This window comes from Eretmochelys imbricata, chromosome 2, assembly GCF_965152235.1.
Source record: "Eretmochelys imbricata isolate rEreImb1 chromosome 2, rEreImb1.hap1, whole genome shotgun sequence".
NCBI lineage: Eukaryota > Metazoa > Chordata > Testudines > Cheloniidae > Eretmochelys > Eretmochelys imbricata.
In genome coordinates this window covers 79,685,956-79,709,790 of record NC_135573.1, presented here as the reverse complement: position 1 = coordinate 79,709,790, position 23,835 = coordinate 79,685,956, and the positions used below count along the sequence as shown (strand labels likewise).

At 41.9% G+C, this 23,835-nt stretch overlaps 1 protein-coding gene across 5 annotated transcripts in view; it reads right to left on the bottom strand.

The window, feature by feature from the left end:
• Positions 1 to 19,224, bottom strand: part of SS18 (SS18 subunit of BAF chromatin remodeling complex) — a 64,051-nt gene extending 44,827 nt beyond the window's left edge. The window contains exons 1-3 of one of the 5 annotated variants that reach the window (XM_077810332.1): positions 18,857 to 19,224; positions 16,775 to 16,851; positions 12,813 to 12,897 (exon numbers count right to left, since the gene is read on the bottom strand). In XM_077810332.1, coding sequence (XP_077666458.1) covers positions 12,813 to 12,897; positions 16,775 to 16,851; positions 18,857 to 19,054 — 360 coding nt within the window. In that variant the 5' untranslated portion in view covers positions 19,055 to 19,224. Of the gene's footprint in view, positions 1 to 12,812; positions 12,898 to 16,774; positions 16,852 to 18,757; positions 18,780 to 18,856 lie in introns of those variants that run through there. The other 4 variants (XM_077810334.1, XM_077810333.1, XM_077810335.1 and 1 more) reach the window with 4 other exon arrangements.
• Positions 19,225 to 23,835: the final 4,611 nt, after the last annotated feature.

The following is a 23,835-nucleotide window of genomic DNA, read 5'->3' as shown; positions in this document are numbered from 1 at the left end:
TTCCTTTTTATACAACACACAAACTGACCGAGGAATTCACTGACAAAGTTTTAGGAACAAGATGTAAGTAGGATTCAAATAATTACATATGTATATGGATAATGATAACACACAGTTACATTAGACGGGATATAAACCCTCATACTGCAGGGCATAAGTCAACCACTCATTCATGGGGATTAGAAAGAAATTCCCCCTACATATATAATTATCCACTATGGTGTTTCTAGCACCTTCCTCTGGAGCATCTGGCACTGGCCACTGTCAGAGGAAGGATACTGAATTAGATGGACTACTGGTTTGACCTAATATAGCAAACTCCACGTTCCTATACATGATACTACAAATAGTGGGACCTTATTCAACAGGTAGCCCATCACTTTCCAGCCTGCTTCAGTAATAATTTAACCAGCCAACAGATTAATAGAATTATAGAATTGTTGGACTGGAAGGGACCTCAAAAGATCATCTAGTCCAGTCCCATGCATTCATGGCAGAACTAAGTATTATCTAGAGACCATCCCTGAGAGAGGTGTTTGTCTAACCTGCTCTTTAAAATCTCCAATGGAGATTCCACAACATCACTGAGCAATTTATTCCAGTGCATAACCACCCTGACAGTTAGGAATTTTTTCCTAATGGCCAACCTAAGTGGCCCTTTCTGCAATTTAAGCCCATAGCTTCTTGTCCTAGCCTCAGAAGTTAAGGAGAATAATTTTTCTCCCTCCTCCTTGTAATAACCTTTATGTACTTGAAAACTGTTATCATGTCCTCTTTGTCTTCTCTTCTCCAGACTAAACAAACCCAGTTTTTTCAATCTTCCCTCATAGGTCACGTTTTCTAGACCTTTAATAATTTTTTTTGCTCTTCTCTGGAATTTCTCCAGTTTCTCCACCTCTTTCCTGAAATGTGGTGCCCAGAACGGGACACAATACTCCAGCTGAGGTGTAATCAGCATGGAGTAGAGCAGAAGAATTACTTCTCTTGTCTTCCAATACTCCTGCTAATACATCTCAGAATGATGTTTGCTCTTGTTGCAACATTGTTTACTATTGACTCATATTTAGCTTGTCATCCACTATGACCCCCAGATCTCTTTCTGCAGTACTCCTTCCTAGGAAGTCATTTATTTTTGTATGTGTGCAACTGACTGTTCCTTCCTTCTATTAAGTATTAAACCTTTTTGCTTAATATTAAGCTATAACGTTCTGTTTTTTAAAACCAGATGAAATCTAGATCAATGGCCTCAATACTTCTTTCATAAATTAGATCAACCATAAGCATCATGACCACTTCGAGTAAGAGACACTAAAACACCAAACAGAAAGAACTTAAATACAAACTGACTTCATATTACTGAAAGGCTAAAACATTAAACATCTTCCAAGTTAAATTTTTTCTTTGAAAAGCAGACTGGCCCTATGTGATGCCCAGTCAATCTAATACTTAGTGTAGAAGATCAGATCTGGAGAGAATAAGGATGAAGGCTGGTTGGCATGGAAGGATTTTTTCAGGATTAAATGCAGAAGGGAATTAGAGTCCATGTTGATTTTTTTTCCAGTTAGAAACTGGAATCTATTAAATTATATAATAACAGTAAATTAGGGAAGCCAAAAGTCATTCTGAGCTGTGCACTCACGCCAACAGTCATGCAGCACTTTTCAAAGTTGTAGTGAGGTTTTCTTCAGGGTTTTAATACAGGACAGAAGCAAAGCAGCAAACAAATGCAAGTCTGGAATTTTCTACTACAACCCTGACTCATATCAATCAAAATTACTATAGCCTTCCTGCTGTCAGTAAAGGACAAAATACTTGTTTGCAGAGTATTGACAAAGTTAAACAGGACTGAGATATAAGACTAAGTATAGCAGAAACTCTGGAAGCGTTAAAACATGTAGGAGAGGAAGTAAGCATTGCTAAATCCTGCTAAAACACTTTACTGCTAATCGGTAGGGAATGCAAAAGCATATTTTAAAGTATGCTTTGGAAACCTTGTTTTTCCTGTAATCATTTTAGGGTTTATTATTATTGTTTGATATGCAATGTAAACAAATGTTCCCCCACCCTCCTATGGGCAGAAGAGAAATGGAACTAAATCAGGATTTAATAATGTGTGTTCAGGTCTCTGAAGCACAATTCTCTGTAATATAAGATTTCCCATCCTATGAACTACCCTAACCTGCAGTCTATTGCTAATATCGCAGCCTCTGTCTATTCTATTGATAGGTGGCAATGGCATCTGCAGAGCACTTACTGAGGTGAGAGAGTGGGAAATAAGATAACAAAAGGGCTGAACTTCTGAGATTTGACTAAGCAAAAATGTGAAAAATGTAAATATAGTTATGTTTATTCTGCTACTTTCAAAGAAAAACAGTGGAAGTGTTAGGGAAAAAAACAGCATCCATTTTTTCAGAATGTGATTTTTTTTTTCCCATATAAAAAAGTATGTGTGACCACATGTAGCTGCGAAAATAAAGTTTAATTACAAGTGTAATTTATCATCACACTGCTGCTGATAATCTTACTGAAATGTGATATTAGTGGCAAGTAAGTCCAAAGGAATGACTACCACTTTCCAGCCTGATTTTATATTAATACTTTTAATATCAAAAGAGAACTTTGATTTAAATATTTGGATAGAATGTTCAACATGTACACAGTAAAATATTTCATCATTAAAATCAGCTGACCAACCAGAAAAACTGTATTAGAATACTTTTAATGTTTGTAGCGCAACCAGTTCTGCTGTAAAAAACAATATGAAATCAGGATAACAACTGGTTTATGATTATATTTTAAGCGCTAATCTGCTGTTAGATGCAGCTGTTATGAATAAAATGTATACAGGATATTTAAACTTCCTTTAAGACAATTCTATTGCTACAGACAATAAGTGAACTTAAGGCACACTTGAGATTCAGAGCTGGATGGGTATATAGGGTACTGTGAAAAATGGGTGGATCACTTTCTTTTTAAAAAACTGATCTTGTCCACCTAGAATAAACCTGTTTTTAAAAAGGCTTTCTTCAAGACACATGTAACCTTAGAACAGGTACCTTCTGCTCTCCAACTGTGTAGTTCCTTCTTCTTGGGGTATCAAGGAGACTACTGCTCAGGTTAAGGCCTGGTCTATGCATGTTTTGTTCAGCATGGGGCTGATGGTCAGTTGTTTGGGGGGAAAGCATGTGGGTGTTCAAAAAAAAAAAAAAAAAATCAAATCCCATCCCTAACCAAAGCAGCTTTGCCACTAAAAGTCCTACTGTAGAGGCAGTTATACCAGCAAAGAAGCTGTTGAGCCAGTACAACTCATTTCTTTGAGGGAACTGGCATAAGCTATAACAAAAAATGTTCTTTCACTAGTGTATGATGCTACTCCCCTGGGAGGGTTTGCTTGTGTAGATATACTGGCATACCTCTTATAGCGTACATAAGGTCTAAGATAGCTGCAGAAATAGATTTATTACAGAAATGTTTTGATGGTATTGTGCAGGACTCCATGATTACTAATGAAGAATTTGACATCACATAGGCCAGAGCACGAAGACAAGATTTAAGAGAGTGGTTTAGAATCTTAGTGATTAGAGAAAACAAGGCTCTCTGAAGCAGAATGGACAAACTGGTGAATACTGGGAGTCCACAGTACTCCTGAGCTAACTCATAGGCTGGATGATGAAGGTTTGAGTTTTTAGAAACACAGCAGGCCCAATTCTCCACTTTATACCAGTGTAACTACACTAGTACCAAAAGAGACATACCAGCATAAAACTGGTATAGCACAGCAGATAATCAGGCACGAAATGGTAAAATGACGGGCCCACTAAACTCAGTTTACAGCAGTGGTCTCCAGCTTTAAGAATAAGATCACTTTTTGAATTTAAGTGCAACCCAGGATCTACCTCAAAGAAAATGTAAAAATAACCATAATCACACAAACCCAAACACCCTTGTCCCACCCATTCTCAGGCTCTGCTTTGCTCCCTCCATCCCTCTCCCTCCGTCACTTGCTCTCCCCCACTCTCACTCACTTTCACCATTCTGGTGCAGGGGGTTGGGGTGCGGGCTCTGGGATAGGGCTGAGGGGTTCAGGTGCAAGGGGGGTTCAGGGTGCAGGCTCTGGGAGAGAATTTGGGTGCAGGAGGGGGCTCAGGACTGGGGAGGGGGTTAGGGTGGAGGCTCTGGGAGGGGGCTCAGGGCTGGGACAGGGGGTTGCGGTGCAGGAGGGTTCCGGGTACGGGTTCTGGCTGGGCACCGCTTACCTCAGGCACCTCCTGGGCAGCGACACAGTGGGGCTAAGGTACCTCCCTGCCTGCCTGGGCCCCGTGCTGCTCCCAGAAGCATCCGGTACGTCCAGCAGCGGCTCCTGGGGGAGCGAGGGGCAGGTGGCTCTGGGTGCTGCTCCCGTCTGCAGGCACCGTCCCTACAGCTCCATTGACCGAGGTTCCCTGTTTTCGGCCAATGGGAGCTGTGAAGGTAGTGCCTGAAGGCAAGGGCAGCACGCAGAGACACCCTGCCCCTGCCCCCTTCTCCCCCTGAGCCACAGGGGGACATGCCAGCCACTTCCAGGAGCGGTGCGGGGCCGGGGCAGGCAGGGAGCCTGCCTTAGCCCTGCTCTGCCGCCACACTGTTAACAGCCAATCTCCCAGTTTGACTGCAGGAGGGTTAGCAACTCTACGCGATTGACTGGTTGACTATGGAGCATGTGACGATCTCAGTCTACCGGTTGGTGACCACTGGTTTATAGGAATCTTTAATCTTGCCTAGAGGCTTCCTGTTTTTGTTTTTTAAAGTCTTTCAAAAGTCCTTTACCGCTCATAGATTCATTTTTTGTCTTGACATGACAGAAGTTTTGCTGTTTGCTGGGATTAACAGCTGAAGTATTCTCCCTCCGCACTCAACCAAAGGAATCTGACCATCTGTTTGTAATGGACTAGTGCTCTTTTGGAAAACATACCCAAATCATACACTTAAATATGAAGTCATATTTACTATAGTTTTTGACCCTACAAAGAGTGTAAATAAGTCATACAGCATCAGAAACATGAAATATATGGAAAAATTACTAAAGGTTATCTCCTGCTGCTTTTAGACCAGGATCAGCTAGCCATTGCAAACACACTGGTCCCTCACCAGGATTTAATACAATTGGACTATAGGCTGCTGCTCTGATGATTAAAGGATATAGCTAGCAGTTCCAGTCGTATCTAGACACAAGTCAGTATTAACAATGAGCAATTGTATGTCATAAACAAAAGACTTGAAATGTGGTAATCCACCTGGAGAGATCCTGGCTATCATGCTGTGCAAAATAAATACAAGTGCTCTTGATGAGATCAAGAAGAGATAGTCTGTATAAAGAGGCTTACCCCTAAGTTTCCCTGCTCACTGGGAGCTTTGAGTGAAGAATCTGAGCATCATACATGGTTTAATCCTTCCTCAGGTCTCAGGGAAAGCTAACTGACTTCTTAATTAGCATTATATGGATAATTATACAGCATCAACAGATATACAACATGATGCTTGATTACTGAAATATTCTCCAAGAAAGGCTGCTCCCTCACTTGCTTGTTCAGAATACATCAGGAACACTACTTTGTTTGGAGCTATCCTGATATTTTGCCCATTCTCCTTTTTTAACACCATCTGTTGCTAAATAGCAGCATCTAACTTGGCACTGTGGGTTTTTAAAGCATTTAACAGTATTGGTACTTCTATGTTTAAGAACTGCTCCTTGGACTTTGTACTGATGTAAGTACATTCACCCACCACCATCCATCATAGTAATACATAGGTACATTGAAACCCCTTTCCTTACTTTTTCATAATACGAACTCATGTTTCGTGCAGGTTATATTTTATGAATGTTACTGTTATATATCATTTGTTTCATTTTATTATCCAGCATTCTTCCTACTGAGTTATTGCATTCCCTCTAGTAAATTTTTTTTAAAAAAAGTGTAAAAGGTTATTTACACTGCTCTTAGAAAAGCTTTCTAACAGAGACAGAGAGAGTTAATAAAAACACCTATTGGAAATTGTGGCCTGTCTTCTGACTCAACAGTGAATACCCAGGGAGAGAAGCCATGAACCACACCATTACCCCCTTTGTTCTCAGCTATTTGTAAGCTGAATGAACGGGGTAAAACCAGTGAATTTTATGACTTCTTAAAGTATTTTATAAAAAGCTGATAGCCTCTGGTATAGTGTTGCTTTGGCAGAAGCTAACATACCTTATCCATTTCTGTTTTTAAACCATACATATCAACATCTACCCTCCTATAATCAAGACTGCTAGTCACAGCACAGACACAAACCCAATGAAATTTATGCTATACTACCTAGAATATTATCAGACCTTACTAGCTAGGTAGGGTCAGATCTGGTTACTGCTTATTTAAGGTTGCGTTTTTAAAACTATATTTCAGGTTTTGTTCCTTAACTGATTAGATCTTTACAACTCAAAACAATTATTAGAATCTAATAGTTTACTAACTGTAGTCTTCTTTTCAGAATCCTAACATGCTCTTTATAAAGCAGTAGTCTTAAAACTACAACTTGACTAGTATGTGCAAGTTAAACAATTTCCACATTCAATTTAAACACAGAATTTTCAGTGAGCAGAATTTTATTCTTCCCATTCTGTCCTAAAATGTTGGAGTCCTGCTATGTATGGATACATTTTATGCAAAAAGTTGGTATATTTAAATTTCAGATGAAGCACCTCCTAGAGATGCCTGAGATCCTTCTGCCTGAAGAACTATATGAATATAAGATTGCATTATATTAACACTTGCTTTTAGAACCAAAGCATTCTTGCCTATGAAACGACTACATACATATCTGACTGCCACAGCTTTTTATCCAATATAACAATCATTAATTTGAGCTGAGAAACTTATAACAGTTTATAGAGGTGCTATTTGTAGCCTTAGTAGTTTCTCCTCTTGAAGAAGTTATGTTAGAGGCAACTGGTATTTCAGTGACTGCTGTTGCGGTCTAGATTTTTGGAAAAAGAAAACCACCACTCTACATTCAAAAAGCCTTTTGCACTTATATAACAGCAGTGATCCTGTACTGCTCTTCTTTTATAAGCAGAATTCCATATTTGACTAAGTTTCATGCATGAAATGATTACACATCACATCCTCCAAAAATGTGTTAGCTTCAGGAGTCAAGTTTCTCATGCTTCCACAACACACATCTTTTTCTTAGGGTTTTATTAAAGCTCTTTCCACCATGTGATATGGGATGAGGAAGATAAAAACCTTGAAACTAACTAAAATCCATTTCTTGCCACTTTAGAAATTCAAATACCTTCTATTTGAGGAAAGGTGTCACTCCAAATGCAGAATATATAGTTTATCTTCTACTTCATTAAAGGGACTGATGTTATGGCAGTTTTAAAACTGGGCAGGTGCACGCTGCTTTGGTAAGTATGCAATGAAGTGAAATTCCCTGAATAGAAGAGGAAAGGGGCAATGACTACGTGTGCTAGGAACTCTGGCTCTGTGTTCTACTTTCCAGATTGTCTACAAACAATTAGGGAAAGGGCTGCACCTAAAAATTTGAGAAAAAAGAAGGAGCAGAAGAAGAGTTCCATTAATTTTTTTCAAGGAGCTGAACAGTCAGATTTTGACAAAGACAAGAAGTTTGTTTTTTTGTAAACTCTCTACCCCCGTGGTCTCCAACTTTGACATGCCCAAGATCACTTTGAATCTAAGGGCAACCCAGGATCTACCCCACCCCTTCCCCAAGGCCCCATCGATTCCTCAAAGCCCCGCCGCACTTACGCCATTCCCGCCCTCCCGCTCTGTTGCTTGTTCTCCCCCACCCTCACTCACTTTCACCGGACTGGGGTAGTGAGTTGGGAGGGGGTGCAGGCTCTGGACTGGGGCTGAGAGGTTTGCAGTCTAGGAGTGGGCTCTGGGCTGAGCCTGGGGCAGGGGTGCAAGCTCTGCTCTAGGAGGGAGTTTGGGTCGAGCAGAGTGTTGGGGTGCGGGAGGGGATATGGGGTGCTGGCTCTGGGAGGGGGCTCAGGGCTGTGGTGCAGCCTCCCACCGAGCAGCACTTACCTCTGGTGGCTCCCGGTCGGCAGCGGGCACAGCGAGGCTAAGGCAGACTCCCTGCATACACTGGCCCCACACTGCTACTGGAAGGGGCCAGTGTGCCCCTGCGCAGGGGGTATGTTGCTCTGCACACTGTCCCGCTCTGCAAGCACCGCCCCTGCAGCTCTCCTGGCCAATGCGAGCTATGGGGGCAGTGCTTGCAGGCAGAGGCAGCGTACAGAGGGAGACCCCTGACCCAGGGCCACAATGTCAGCTTCTGGGAGCAGTGTGGGGCTGGAGTAGGCAGGAAATCTATCTTAGCACCGCCAGAGATCGCAATCAACTGGGAGATCTTTTAGGATCAACCAGTTGATCACGATTGACAGTTGGTGACCAATGCTCTCACTCTTATTAGGTTTTTAAGAGATGCAGCTAGGGATCGTTTCAGTATCTCTCTGTCCCCCACTCACTTATCTCCTACAGCCAAGCTGGGTTACCTCATCATTGCTTGTCACTCAGCTTTCCACCTGCCCTTCTTCCTATCTTGGGAAGGAAATCGCAATCTTGGGCCTCTGTTCATAGATCCACATTCCAATGTAAGACCCCATCCCACTCTTTACACATGCCTCCCACACCCCATGTGGTGCTGGACTACACAGCCATATTACTGTCCACCACTGTCCAGGAAATAGAGGAGGATCCCTTTAAGTGTCCAGGCGAAAGGCAGCAGAGTCCAGAGGTCAATTGTACCATGCTTGATGACCCCAAAGTCAAGTGGAAGGGATATCCAAGAGTGGCCCCACACTTAGAAGCATTGCTACTCCTTCCTCCATCAGATCAAGGGGCTGGGTTGGGGGCGAGGGGAGAGAAGAGTGGGTTCCACATGAGGGGTTTCCTTTCCTACTTCTGCCTTGCTGTTGCGAGCAATGGAAGTTTCATGCCACTGATATCATTGTCATTTAATAATTCAGCATTTTATGATGTTTGCGAAGATGCTAGGGGCCTTGATAGGTCACCACCACTTCCCCTGACCTCTGTAGCTGCACCTCCTGATCCACAGCCAGCAAAAGTATTACTTCACCCCCTTTGCTCCCCTTAGTAGAAGTTCCTCCCCCATTCCAGGAGCACCACTCCTTCACCACACTCTCCTAAGAGATAAGGGTGGTAGATCCACACCTACACCATAGTCTGTTCCTGGATGGGAGACCAAGAAAAAATTTTAAAAAAATAAATAAAAAAGTGTGAAATACATGTCTTGTGTCAAACTACAGCTGCTTGATTCTTTGAAAGTCTTCCCAGCTTTTCTGGCTAAAGTTATTGCCTCCCCTTTTCAATTTGGGACTATTTAGTTCTTAAAAATTAAAAAAAACAACCAGGGCTCTCAAGCAATTAAAAAAGTTATCGTGATTAATCGCACTGTTAAACAATAATGGAATACCATTTAATTATTTTTGGATATTTTCCACATTTTCAAATATACTGATTTCAATTATAACAGAATACAAAGTGTACACTGCTCACTTTTAGACTTATTTTTGGATTACAAATCTTTGCACTGTAAAAAACAAAATAGTATTTTTCAATTCACCTAATACAAGTACTGTAGTGCAATCTCTTTATCATGAAAGTTGAACTTACAAATGTAGAATTATGTACAAAAAATGACCATTCAAAAATAAAACAATTTAAAACTTTAGAGCCTGCAAGTCCACTCAGTCCTATTTCTTGTTCGTCCAGTCAAGTTTGTTTACATTTGCAGGAGATAATGCTGCCCGTTTCTTGTTCACAATGTCACTTGAAAGTGAGAACAAGTATTTGCATAGCACTGTTGTAGCTGGCGTCACAAGATATTTACATGCCATATGCGCTAAAATTCATATGTCCCTTCATGCTTCAACCACCATTCCAGAAGACATGTGTCCATGCTGATGATGGGTTCTGCTTGATAACAATCCAAAGCAGTGTAGACCGACGCATGTTCGTTTTCAGCATCTGAGTCAGATGCCACCAGCAGAAGGCTGATTTTCTTTTTTTGGTGGTTCAGGTTCTGTAGTTTCTGCATCTTTTAAGATGCTCTTTTAAGACATCTGAAAGCATGCACCACACCTCGTCCCTCTCATATTTTGGAAGGCACTTCAGATTCTTAAACCTTGGGTCGAGAGCTGTAGCTATCTTTAAAAATCTCACATTGTTATCTTCTTTGTGTTTTGTCAGATCTGCAGCAAAAATGTTCTTAAAATGAATCACATGCGCTGAGTCATCATCTGAGACTACTATAACATGAAATATATGGCAGAATGCAGGTAAAAGAGTCAGAGACATAATTCTCCCCCAAGGAGTTCAGTCACAAATTTAATTAATGCATTATTTTTTTAACGAGCATCATCAGCACGGAAGCACGTCTCTGGAATGGTGGCCAAAGCATGAAGAGGCATACAAATGTTTAGCATATCTGGTATGTAAATACCTTGCAATGCCGGCTACACAAGTGCCATGCAAATGCCTGTTCTCACTTTCTGGTGACATTGTAAATAACAAGTGGGCAGCATTATCTCCTGTAACAAACTTGTTTGTCTTAGCGATTGGCTGAACGAGAAGTAGGACTGAGTGGACTTGTAGGCTCTAAAGTTTTGCATTGTTTTGTTTTTAAGTGCAGTTATGTAACAACAAAAAAAATCCATACTTGTAATTTGCACTTTCATGATAAAGAGATTGCACTACAGTACTTGTACGAGGTGAACTGAAAAATACTGTTTCTTTTGTGTATCATTTTTACAGTGCAAATATTTGTAATAAAAGATATAAAGTGAGCAGCATACACTTTGTATTCTGTGTTTTAATTGAAATCAATATATTTGAAAACGTAGAAAAAGTCCAAAAGTATTTAATAAAATTTCAATTCGTATTCTATTGTTTAACAGTGAGATTAACCTATGATTAATTTTTTTTAATCGCAATTAATTGTGTTAATCGTGTGAGTTAACTGCAACTAATCAGTCCTAAAAACAACAACCTTATTCAGCATCAGACATATTTGTAAAAACTTTAATTTTAAATATTGAGTGAACTCTTTTCCATTATCTGGTCAAGTTACCACACAGCAAACCAAACCCTTGAAGATTTGGCTGAAAACTTAAATCCACTTATGGGAGAATGAACTTACATTTGTTTTTACAGAATCAAATTAAATATAGATCAGTTTTTTAAAAATGGCAACCAAGAAGTTGTTTTTTTCCCCTAAGTGTAGCAGTCATAAAAAGAAAAAAACCATTAGCTAGAAATTGGCACATTGTGGAAGCTTCCACACACACCATTAGAAATGAACCTCAGTCCTGACCTGCAAACCCCCTCTTATCTCAGTCCTCTTTCTTGAGTGCACACCACCACCACATCCAGTTGTGCAAACAGGGAAGTGTCCACTAGGGACCAGGATTAGGTCAAACTCATTTCCACTTGTGACCAGAACCAAGTTACCAATCTACAATAGGTCTCCAGAAATGAAGGGGGTTAATGCATTAATCTCCTCCTACACACAGACCTCATAATTAGAGTGGCTCTAGTCAGGCTAAAATTTTACCTTTCCAATAGGGTATTACAAGGGTAGCTTTACGAAAAAAAGCCTAGAGAGGCACTGGTTTGAGTTGAACACAACTCAACCCTTTAGGTACTCAATTGTAGGGATGCTTCTCTATGGGAGCACACTTCCCCAGAGCCTGAAGAAATAATAGTTTATATATTTTCACTAACTAAAACTGTATCTGGCAAGGGATGTGTGTTTACCTTTGTGTTACAGAAGTAAAACAAAACATACTGGAAAAAGCTTCAACTGTATATTAATTTCAAAGAGTTACATTACCAGAAATGCAGTGAACCTCCTGCAGTATTCACAATGACTTAATAAGACTTTTTGATTGGGGCTATGTTATGTGGAAGCCTGGCATGGAAAGTTAAGAGGTAGCAGGCTACTATATTATTATCATCAACATTCTTCTCCTTTCCCTTACTATGGCAGAAGTCAGGTCAGTTAATCATGGCTAGACTGAAGAGCAGACAAGAAGAGTTAACACTTCAACTGAAAAAAGTTGCAAGTGTATATACTCACAGGAGTTAAAACAATATAAAAATGATGTTCAATTAACAGAGTTAGAAACTGAAGCACTGAACATCCAGGAAATTGCAAAGTTAAAGTAGCCTATGCAATCTTCGTTGACTCCTGTGTGTTGCCATGATATGGTCTAGTTACATAATCACATACTGGCCCAAAAAGGCATCAGGTAGCCAGTCTGCCCCAGCTTCAGTCCTGGAGCAGGATAGAGCCAGCTGGGGGCTGACTTAACTTACAACAGCCGAGATTGCAGAGAGCAACACACTCTAGAAATGAGCATTCCCCCACCTCCACAAAAAAAAAGGCTGGAGGACCACTGGTGTAAGAACCAGCTACATTAGCTGGATAACTACTCTCCTACTTCAGGAATCCTGACTTGAGGAGATACAGGGGCTTTCCACTGAGTTACACAAGGGGCATCTGGGTGCTATTTTTATCACACCACCAATCTTTCTTTAGCTAGCATAAAGTGTGAGCAAAGGGACACCAGCAGCGTTAGGTATTGGTCCCAAGGAGCTATGTGAAAAGACTTTAATCTTCCCAGCCAGGGGGAACTGAACTCAACTGTTCAAATCTTTGGGCCATCTCCAATTACCTTCTCACAGTATCAAGAGCCCACATGAAAACAACTGCCTCAGTTTATAGTGTTTTACAAAGGTACTTACTGCTGGTAGTAGAGACTGCATGTTTTGATTGGAGTCTGCTATAGTAGCTAGGTAGACCAAGTTTGTATGCAACATCTGCTGATACCTATCAAAATGAACAGAGCAAGACAGGTCCAAAAAAAAAAAAAGCTAAGGACACAATAATATTTAAATTCACCTCCTTTTAATTTACATACATAGGCACAGTGAACTCTGATTTCAGTACATCAAGAAATTATGGGGATAGTTATAGCAATCCCAAACTGTCCACATTTTCCTTCCCGCCATGTTTTGGCAATTCCCTTGCAAAAGTACTGGAACCACTCAGGCACATTCTCCTAGTAACTATGACAGAAGCAGCAACAGAGTGACCCTGTTCTTGTCTGTTTCATGTCCTGCTCCAGTTGAGTGACCTAGGAAATGTGTTGTGTATGAGCCCCTACATGACTATTTGATGCTGCCTGAAGCAGGTATTAGTGACAGACAGCTCATTTCTCTCTCCTTCTCATGCACCCAGCGGCAAAAGATCATACCTATATAGCAATCATATAATCAGAATAAGCAGCATATAATCAGGGCCCCATGTATTCCACAATTGCAAAATTTACCACAGAATTCAATCCTTGCTGCAGAATAGTGCTCTAGTATCTTAACTTCCTTTTCTTAAAGGAAAATTACATTTCTAATCTCGGTTGCAAAAATAATCTGGTCATGCTTTCAAGGTTATAAGCCAATATCTACTGGAGTCTGCAAAAAACCCTCAAAGATGGCTCGTAGGGGTGGACAACCTCAGTCATCTCACTCAGGACCCCATGGCTAAAAGACCCTGGAATTTGGCAATTTTCCAAGATACCACAGAATTCAGCATTTTGCTGCAGAATTCATTGTTCAAGAGGAATAAGAATGAAGTGTATTTAATGGTGATACAATAAATTAACATTGAGATAGAATTTGGCCCCATTGTGACACAGAGCACAGAAGCCTTGTATAGAGTTCAGAGTAACAGCTGTGTTAGTCTGTATTCGCAAAAAGAAAAGGAGTACTTGTGGCACCTTAGAGACTAACCAATTTATTTGAGCATAAGCTTTCGTGAGCTACAGCTCACTTCATCGGATGCATACTGTGGAAAGTGTAGAAGATCTTATTATATACACACAAAGCATGAAAAAATACCTCCTCCCACCCCACTCTCCTGCTGCTAATAGCTTATCTAAAGTGATCACTCTCCTTACAATGTGTATGATAATCAAGGTGGGCAATTTCCAGCACAAATCCAGGGTTTAACAAGAACGTCGGGGGGGGGGGGGGGGGGGGGGGTAGGAAAAAACAAGGGGAGATAGGCTACCTTGCATAATGACTAAGCCACTCCCAGTCTCTAATCAAGCCTAAGTTAATTGTATCCAATTTGCAAATGAATTCCAATTCAGCAGTTTCTCGCTGGAGTCTGGATCTGAAGATTTTTTGTTGTAAAATAGCGACTTTCATGTCTGTAATCGCGTGACCAGAGAGATTGAAGTGTTCTCCGACTGGTTGATGAATGTTATAATTTTTGATATCTGATTTGTGTCCATTTATTCTTTTACGGAGAGACTGTCCAGTTTGACCAATGTACATGGCAGAGGGGCATTGCTGGCACATGATGGCATATATCACATTGGTGGATGTGCAGGTGAACGACGTATACCTTCAGATCAGCGGCACTGCTATGGGTACCCGCATGGCCACACAGTATGCCAACATTTTTATGGCTGATTTAGAACGAAGCTTCCTCAGCTCTCGTCCCCTAACGCCCCTACTTTACTTGCGCTATATTGATGACATCTTCATCATCTGGACCCATGGAAAAGAAGTCCTTGAGGAATTCCACCATGATTTCAACAATTTCCATCCCATCATTAACCTCAGCCTGGTCCTGTCCACACAAGAGATCCACTTCCTGGACACTACAGTGCTAATAAATGATGGTCACATAAACACCACCCTATACCGGAAACCTACTGACCGCTATTCCTTCCTACATGCCTCCAGCTTTCACCCTGACCACACCACACGATCCATCGTCTACAGCCAAGCTCTGCGATACAACCGCATTTGCTCCACCCCCTCAGACAGAAACAGACACCTACAAGATCTCTATCAAGCATTCTTACAAATACAATACCCACCTGGGGAAGTGAAGAAACAGATTGATAGAGTCAGAAGAGTTCCCAGAAGTCACCTACTACAGGACAGGCCTAACAAAGAAAATAACAAAACGCCACTAGCCATCACCTTCAGCCCCCAACTAAAACCCCTCCAACGCATTATCAAGGATCTACAACCTATCCTGAAGGATGACCCAACACTCTCACAAATCTTGGGAGACAGGCTAGTCCTTGCCTAAAGACAGCCCCCCAACCTGAAGTGAATACTCACCAGCAACCACATACCACACAACAGAACCACTAACCCAGGAACCTATCCTGGCAACAAAGCCCGTTGCCAACTGTGCCCACATATCTATTCAGGGGACACCATCACAGGGCCTAATAACATCAGCCACACTATCAGAGGCTCGTTTACCTGCATATCTACCAATGTGATATATGCCATCATGTGCCAGCAATGCCCCTCTGCCATGTACATTGGTCAAACTGGACAGTCTCTACGTAAAAGAGTAAATGGACACAAATCAGATGTCAAGAATTATAACATTCATAAACCAGTCGGAGAACACTTCAATCTCTCTGGTCACGCGATTACAGACATGAAAGTCGCTATTTTACAACAAAAAAATCTTCAAATCCAGACTCCAGCGAGAAACTGCTGAATTGGAATTCATTTGCAAATTGGATACAATTAACTTAGGCTTGAATAGAGACTGGGAGTGGGTTAGTCATTATGCAAGGTAGCCTACCCCCCCTCCTCCCTCCCCAGACGTTCTTGTTAAACCCTGGATTTGTGCTGGATATTGCCCACCTTGATTATCATACACAATGTAAGGAGAGTAGTCACTTTGGATAAGCTATTACCAACAGGAGAGTGGGGTAGGAGGAGATATTTTTTCATGCTTTGTGTGTATATAATAAGATCTTCTACACTTTCCACAGTACGCATCCGATGAAGTGAGCTGTAGCTCACGAAAGCTTATGCTCAAATAAATTGGTTAGTCTCTGAGGTGCCACAAGTACTCCTTTTCTTCTTGTACGGAGTGTTTCCCCAGTAGTCAAGAAGACAGAGTGAAAATCAGAAGTAAATTTCACACTTAAAGTTTACATGTAGAGGTACAGGCATAATCCTTTTTTGGGAAGGTGCTCACCTGGGGATGTGGAGCAATCCAGACAGGAAAGGGAGCTGACCTACTCGCAGGAACCGGATCATGACCACACTATGCCCTTCACTCATGGCCTAGCCATGCTTGCAAGTACCATTATGTTAATGCATTCAGATTTGTGTTGGAATGCTTCTAATTGAAAGATCAGCATTGGCTCACTCTAGAGGATGATGCATCCAACCTTTCCTCACCAAACATCAGACTTGTCATGATACATGGCCTTTCAGAAGAGATTTGGGATAGGTGGAGGAGTACGAAGTTCTTGGATATGTCCGCAAACAGAGCCTTCGAAGTAGTATCAGCTCCTCTCCCTACTACTCTGAATTACTAAGGAAGGCTTGAAGCATGTAATCTAACTCCTCCCCAAAGTAATCAAAGCACTGACACACAACAGAAAAGTCTATGCATTTTTATTATTAAATCCCTTCATTTTTACCCTACATTACTGCGAGTGTATACTAATAAATTAGAACCAGCCTTCCAATATTTCTAGAGAAGGAAATTTTAATGATGTTCATATACTCCTTTAAAGTCAAAGGTGCACTATTATTAGCAGTGTTTTTGTATGTTCGCTAGCACAATTCTCCAATGAGCCGATCTAAACAGTTTGGGTTTCCAGTTAAATTACTGATATCACCAGGTACAAAATACATTTAGATTAAAATCTTACTGCGAGCATTCTGAGGTCTTTCCTTTGTTCTGATAGTCCATTATACACTGAATAAGATGGTTATTTTCATCCAACATCTGAAATAAAAAAACAGAAGTCAGGAATAAGTTTCATACCCTTTTGATGTAAGTGAACTAAAAGGGAGACTAATCTCTGCCATCCACATCACATCACCATTGAAAAAGTGCTTTTTAAAAAAATTTTTCTTATTTTGTTTTGAACAGACGTCATTTGTATAACTTTTACCTCCTCCTCCTATTTTAATTCTCTATTTGTTTTATGGCTTTTAGTTTAGGGTTTTGGATTTAAGTCACTGCTATAGTTAACACTGCAAAAACATTTTCTTTCTAACTCCTGTTCTTCCCTTGCCACAATTTCCTACAAGTTTCCAAAAGTTTCATTTTCCAAGTTTGGTCTCTGCACAGAAATTTGTTTTAAATAGCTTAAACAAAAAAGTTTCCCCTCCCCTACTATGAAATGCTAGTGATCTGAAAAGAATATCAATAGCTATGGGCAGAAAATGGAACTTTACTTTGAAACAGACCTCACTGCCTTTTAAAATTAGGCTTGATTAATGTATGAGCTTTTAGCACACTTGCACTGTGAGTATAGAAAAATTGCATCAACTCTTCTCTATCACATTTTAGAAGTATTCAATTTGTGAATACATGTGTAGCTAACTTACTTTTTAGTTAAAAAAAAAAAATTTAGTCACAAAAATGAAAGAGGCACACTTCCTAATTTTCCACAAAATGGGTTTCTCGTAAACTTCTTACCGTGTCCAAGACATCATTTTTGGAGGTATCTACAGGCAAATAGATGTTTATCCCAAAAACAGAGAAAAGCCACTGCCAGAGATTCCATTGATACCATTAAGGACTTAGCGATTATCGATTTTACGTGAAAGGTGCTCAGATACTAGTGATAGGTAGTACTATAAGACCCTAAAATAGATTTTTGAAACATTTCCTATGTAAAGAATATTGAACTTGTACAATTAAGCAAACAAAAGTCAAGGAATGACCGTTAAAATTGCATGTGCAACCTTAACCGTGCCAGTGTTAGAATTCTGTATTTATACACAAACTATTTTGCAGATACAAGATATACTGAGGCCATGTCTACAGGACAGATCTTACAGTGACACAGCTGTACCGCTCCATCTGCGCTGCTGTAAGATCTCCCATGTAGTGGCTCTATGCCGATGGGAGAGCTCTCTCCTGACTACATAATTAAACCATCCCCCACGAGCAGCAGTAGCTATGTAGGCATGAGAAGAGAGTGTCTCCTGCCAACACAGTGCTGTCCACATCAGCGTTTTTGTCGGTGAAACTTACGATGGTTTTTTACACCCCAATCGACAAAAGTTTTACCGACAAAAGTGCTAGTACGGCCATAACCTTAAATATACGTATCTTGCTTCCCACCCCAACTCTTGTTTACTTACACAAGCACATACCAAGGTAGGGGCAGTGCCTAAAACAGTACCTAGAGAAACACCCCGAGTCCCAAGCCTCTACTCAAACCATAATCCCACTTCATTAATGTGCAAGATTTTTTAAAAAATTAATAAAACTAAATTTGGAAGCTGCAGTTTTGACTTATCTCATCAATAAACACTAGACAAAGACCAAAGTTATAAAAGATTACTTATCCAAAAAGGTGAAGTATGACAATTAACTAATGAATACGTCTCATGTATAGAGTTAGCTGTCTGACATATTACCCCAATTAGAGAAACGTGGTATGGGGGGGGGGGGGCGGGAGAGAGGAAGGGATATATTTTATTGGACCAACTTCTCCTGGCGAGAGAGACAAGCTTTCAAGGCATAGAGAGCTCTTTTTCACATCTGGGAAAGGTACTTCCACCCCCCACTCCTGCACCCCCAGCCCCTCCACAGTCCCACCCCCCACGGGCCCCTCCACAGTCCCCCCCTCACCCCCACACACTCTCGCCCCCAGCGCCACAGCCTTGCCCTTTACCCTCTGCCCGCAAGCCCAGCGCGTCCCCAGCCCCCGCCAGTCACCGCCCCCCGGGCCGGGCCGGAAGCAGCCCCGAGTCCGGCCTGGCCCCTCCCTCACCTTCTGGATGGCGGCCGGCGTGATCTCGCCCTTCCCCCGCTGCCTCGGGGCCGCGAATGCCACCGACATGTCGGGTCCCTGCGCGCAGGAGGCTCCAGAGCCCTGGCCGCGGACGAAGCAGCAGCGGGAGGAGGCAGCGATCCGAGAAGAACATCCACCACCGCGAGGGGGACGGGGCGTGACGGCTCGTGGGGCCATCCCATCCCGGTCGCGAAGAGGGGGAGATAAGCCTCCCTGCCACTGCCCCCCCTTCCTCCGACCGCGGGTGGCAGCCCCAGCAACACTGGGACCCCATCGCTCCGCTTAGCGAGAAGCAGCTCCACTGACAGGAAGCGCCCTCTTGGCTGCTTTAAACGCGTCCTCTTCGTTACACATTCCGTTCCCCCCCTCTTGAGCGATTATGGTACATCCCTACCCAGAGCTCTCAGCCTGAGACAGGCTGTAAGTGGTGTGGCTGGGAGCAGGGGGAAGTGCTCACTTTACAGGGGAAAGCGGCGAGTCCCACCCTGCCCCCAGCCTTGGTTGCGCCCACTCATTGCGCTCCCGGCCGGGGCAGCGAGGGGGAGGAGTCTTGGGAGGCGCGTGATCCTGCCTTTCGCATCTGCTCCGCCTCTCGTTCAGCCCCCGGGGAGAGCTGCGGCGACTCCGCTGCTGCGGGGTCAAGGCCGCTTGGCTGGGAAGCTGCAGCTGTGACACTTCAACATGTGCAGGGACACAGATGGCTTTATTTTGGAACTGACTTACCCGTAATTTAGTTGCCAGAACCGATACACAAAACGTGTCAAGGAACAACCCGAAATGGAATTAGATTACATTGCCAAATCCCTCAGAACACCTTGGGCTGCCTCAAATGAAACAGCTTGGTTTAGTTTCTTTACCTGTTAGCTTAGCCAAGTGCACTACCACCCAGTGCTGCTTTACTTCTGAAGCAGGACCAACACTTGCTAAAACTAATTTAGTTTAATGCGCTGCAGAAAAAAATTACTAATTAAAACTCTTAGCCCTGATTCTGCAATAATACCTATGTTTGAAAGTCCCCCAAAATAAACCAATCTATAAAGTAAGATGATTCTTTACTAGATTAGCAGGAAAGAAAGGATGCAAAGATTGTAGGCACAAGTATAAGATGCTAGTTGCAAATGAGAGTAGAGAATTTCCAACCTACAAATTTAAGAAATAGTTTCTTTTTAAGTCCACTGCTGTTTGGGGAGGAGATAGTCTTAGGCCATATCTGTACACAGCAGTATCTTAGGCCATATCTATACACATCTATACACAGCTGCACCAGTACAGCTACACCGCTGCAGTGTGTATGGTGAAGATGCTCGATGCTGGCAGGGAGAGCTCTCTCGTCAGCATAAAAAAACCCACCTCCATGAGTGGCATAAGCTACGTCAGCAAGAGAGCTGTACACACAAACTCATGTTAGTATAACTTATGTTGCTCGGGGGCGGGGTAGAATAGTCACACATTTTAGTGTAGACATAGCCTTAGACTGTCATTCTCACAGGCCTGTTCTTCCTTACCTATTGCATTGTGGTGTTGTGTTGGGAGCTCGTCACATGGTTTCTTTGGTATGGTTTTGGTCTGTGTCCTTTGATGGGTGACAATACACAATAGCACACCAAGAAGTATAAGCAAGTCTGCTCCCAGACATTGATTATTGCTCTCCTTCAGCTGGTTGCTGGCTCAGATCCTTGGCTCACTGCTCAGACCACTCTCCTCAAGCACTATCCCCACTGATTCTCAGGAGCAGCCTGGCCATCATGCAGGCTTGCTGTTTACCGCCTACCAACCTATTCTCACCTTCTCAGTCCTACTCTGGGTTGGCCTCTTTCCTCAGCTTCTGTTTTCCCAGGATTTAACTGTAACTACCCATCAGGTCCTTTTACCTATTTTTTTCCTCCACAGCCAGTTCCCAGCAGCTTACAGGCATCAGTCTATCACATTTCCTTACCACCCCACCATCTCTCTCACTGTGCCTGATTCTCTCTGCTCCCATCAGAAAGGGATTCTCTTTTCAGCTTATACAGTGCCTTCTATTGACTTGATACTGATCTGGCTTGCTGCCCTTTCCAGAAAAACCTTTTGCTCAGTCCTTTCACTCCAGGTCATTCTAAGGAGGGAGAGTATTGCCTATTAATGATTCAGCAGCTTCATTACATATCTGTCTATGTTTTTGTGTGTCACTCAGCTCCATGGTATCTTTTTAGTTTCCTTCCCCCTCTCCCGCTCAGTTTTATTATTATTGTGGGAAAGCAAAAATCAGAAGACAACCTCCCTCTTTTGACATTTTGTTCTGAAGGTGGTAAGAGCGATAATTATACTGATGTATTCTGGGAGTGAGTTCTACACTTATGGGATAACTGCCAAGATAGCGCAATGCCCAGATTGACTTCAGGTTTAGAGCAGTGATACCTCAGTGGTTCAGGAGCCAAATTAGCAATCAACATTACCCAAAAGAACCACAGCAGTGTGAACTTTTTGTTTCATTTACTATAATATTATATATTCATATGTAAACAGTATGACTGGGGAAATATTTATATATAAAAATAAAATTCTCACAGCAAAATGACTGACCAAGTATTATTTTATCAACTACAATTGATTAATAACATAGTAAAAGTATCTAATTGGTTAATTAATAACCAAAATTAACCAAAACACACATTAACCAAACACACAGTATTTTAATATCACATGCTGAAAAGAGCCACAGGAGATGCATTAAAGAGCCACTTGTGGCTCCGGAGCCTCAATCTGAGTATCACTGGTTTAGAGAGTCCATTCCTGAAAAACTCTAAAGGTCATGAGTGCATACAGCACAGTGGCCAAATCAGATTCTGAAAGAAGAGGGTGCAGTCACCTAGCCAGCTGTAAATGGAAAAGTTTTGTTTTTTAAAGCAGCTGCAGTTATTTGGGCCTAAAAAATAATAATAAGGCATTCAGGAGGATCCCAAGTCAGCAGGCTATCCTGACAATTGAAGTGCCGAGGCCCTTGATAGATGTTATAGACACTGACAAGTATTCAAAGTGCTTTCTTCTACCCGCACCCATAACCTGCTTCAGGGCCTACTGCAAGATTCTTCTGTGCCTTTTTAACTGAGCACCACCTCCCAGGGCTTTCTACCTGGAAACACTTTTTCTTCAGCAAGTTCCCTCTGGCCTACCCAGGACTCTAGCAACCTCTCCCAGGGAACTTCCTACTGCCTTTGCTCCCTCTTCCTTATTGACTGCTGACTTTTATAGCCCTAGGTGCTGCCCTGCCCTCTTAATTGGCCAAACTGGGAGTTCTTGTTCTAGCAGTGGGGCCTAGACCTGCTTCTTTTAAAAGGGCCAGCCACCCTGTGACAATGTTTGATGTTGAAGTGCCAGGGTAGATACCATCCACATACTGGTCACTTTGAACGTATGCTGTCACCTCCTATCCTCCCATGCTTTGATATAAGTTATGAAGAAGATGTAGGGGAGGGGACTGAGCCTTGAGGAATTCCTCAAGTGAAGACCCAAGATGCAAGTAGTTGCTCATCACAAACCTCTGAGACTGGTCCAAAATAAAGTATTAGAACCATTTCAGTGCAGAGAGGTCCATGAATAAGAGTTCATGCAACCAGCAAACACTTTGTCCCCCACTGCTGACAGTTTTACAATAAAACTATCTGTACCCCTTTCTCTAGGATAGTTTTACATTCACAATGTTAATGTCAAGGTTGCTGAAGGGTTTCCTCATTCATTAACAACAATTGCATCTGATCCAACAGTAAGTTTATGGAAAACACCATTTTAACGTGGAGAAATATTACACACCAACTATATTTAAATAATGGCACAAGCTCACACAGGCAAGGAAACAGCTACAATGGAAGTGTACAACATGTCTCAGAACACATAACCACAACAGGGAGTCTCCTTTATGTCTTTCTTAATGTGCTGCAATATGCCTTGGTTTTGGAGGACATATGGTACATTTTCTCCTTAATTGTGCATTTCTTTGCTTTTGCGAATTAGTCACAACCTTAACATTATTTAATTGTAATTTTGATACATAAGTCTAGATCACCACCAAGTGTTTCAAACAGCAAACAAACATTTGATCCTGCTCTTTCCACCACCTCTCTTCCAGCTCCACTTTTGAGAGTTTATTCCCTTTATTGTTAAGAGGATTTTGAGGTTTTACATATTTTGGGTGAAGGAGATGGACCACTTATTATAAGGTACTTTGCTCCCTGTCTTTCACTCCTCTTCCCAGAGCCTGGAGGAGAGAGGCTGTTCTCTGGAGGCAAGTCTCAAGGACAACAAAGAGAAAGCTTCTTATTGAGATGAAGTCAACAGTAGGTCAGGAATGATTAGCCCCTTCATGATTGCACCCAAACACCTCATTACATTGTAATTGATTCATATTACTTTTGGAGAAACAGAAACCTATAATCTATGCTGATTCCGGCAATGAGTCCAGTCTCCCAACAACAATAGTGCCTGCCAAGGATTCTCCTGAAAAAAAGGACTGCAATATCCTGCCCTCTGTATTAGCTCTATTTCAAGAGCTTACCCAGAACAAAAGAGGAGCTAGACTAGAAAAGGGACCAGGAAAAATTCTCTTTCATAATAAGGCAAACATAAAGCTGGTTGGTCATTGTAACACCCTCATTTTCAAGGTTACCAGGCTGACAATCAGAGTTAGCCAAAGAGAATTTCAAGGTGATTCCACCAGCTTGTGTCTACTTTGACATAACTGGATGGGCCGGAAATAGGTAATTAGGGGTTTGTTCTCTAGATTTTGTTCTGGTAACTTGGGTCATTTAGATCTTTCTAATAGAGCAAGAGGTTGTGTTTGAGGCCTTCTTCAGGTGAGACTATTTTCTCATACCATTAAGAAAGATTTTAAAACACACAATAATACCACAGAACAACAGCCGCAAATTCTAAGGGAGTGATATAAATTAAGCAGCAAGTTTTGGTAACTGTGAAAGAAAAAG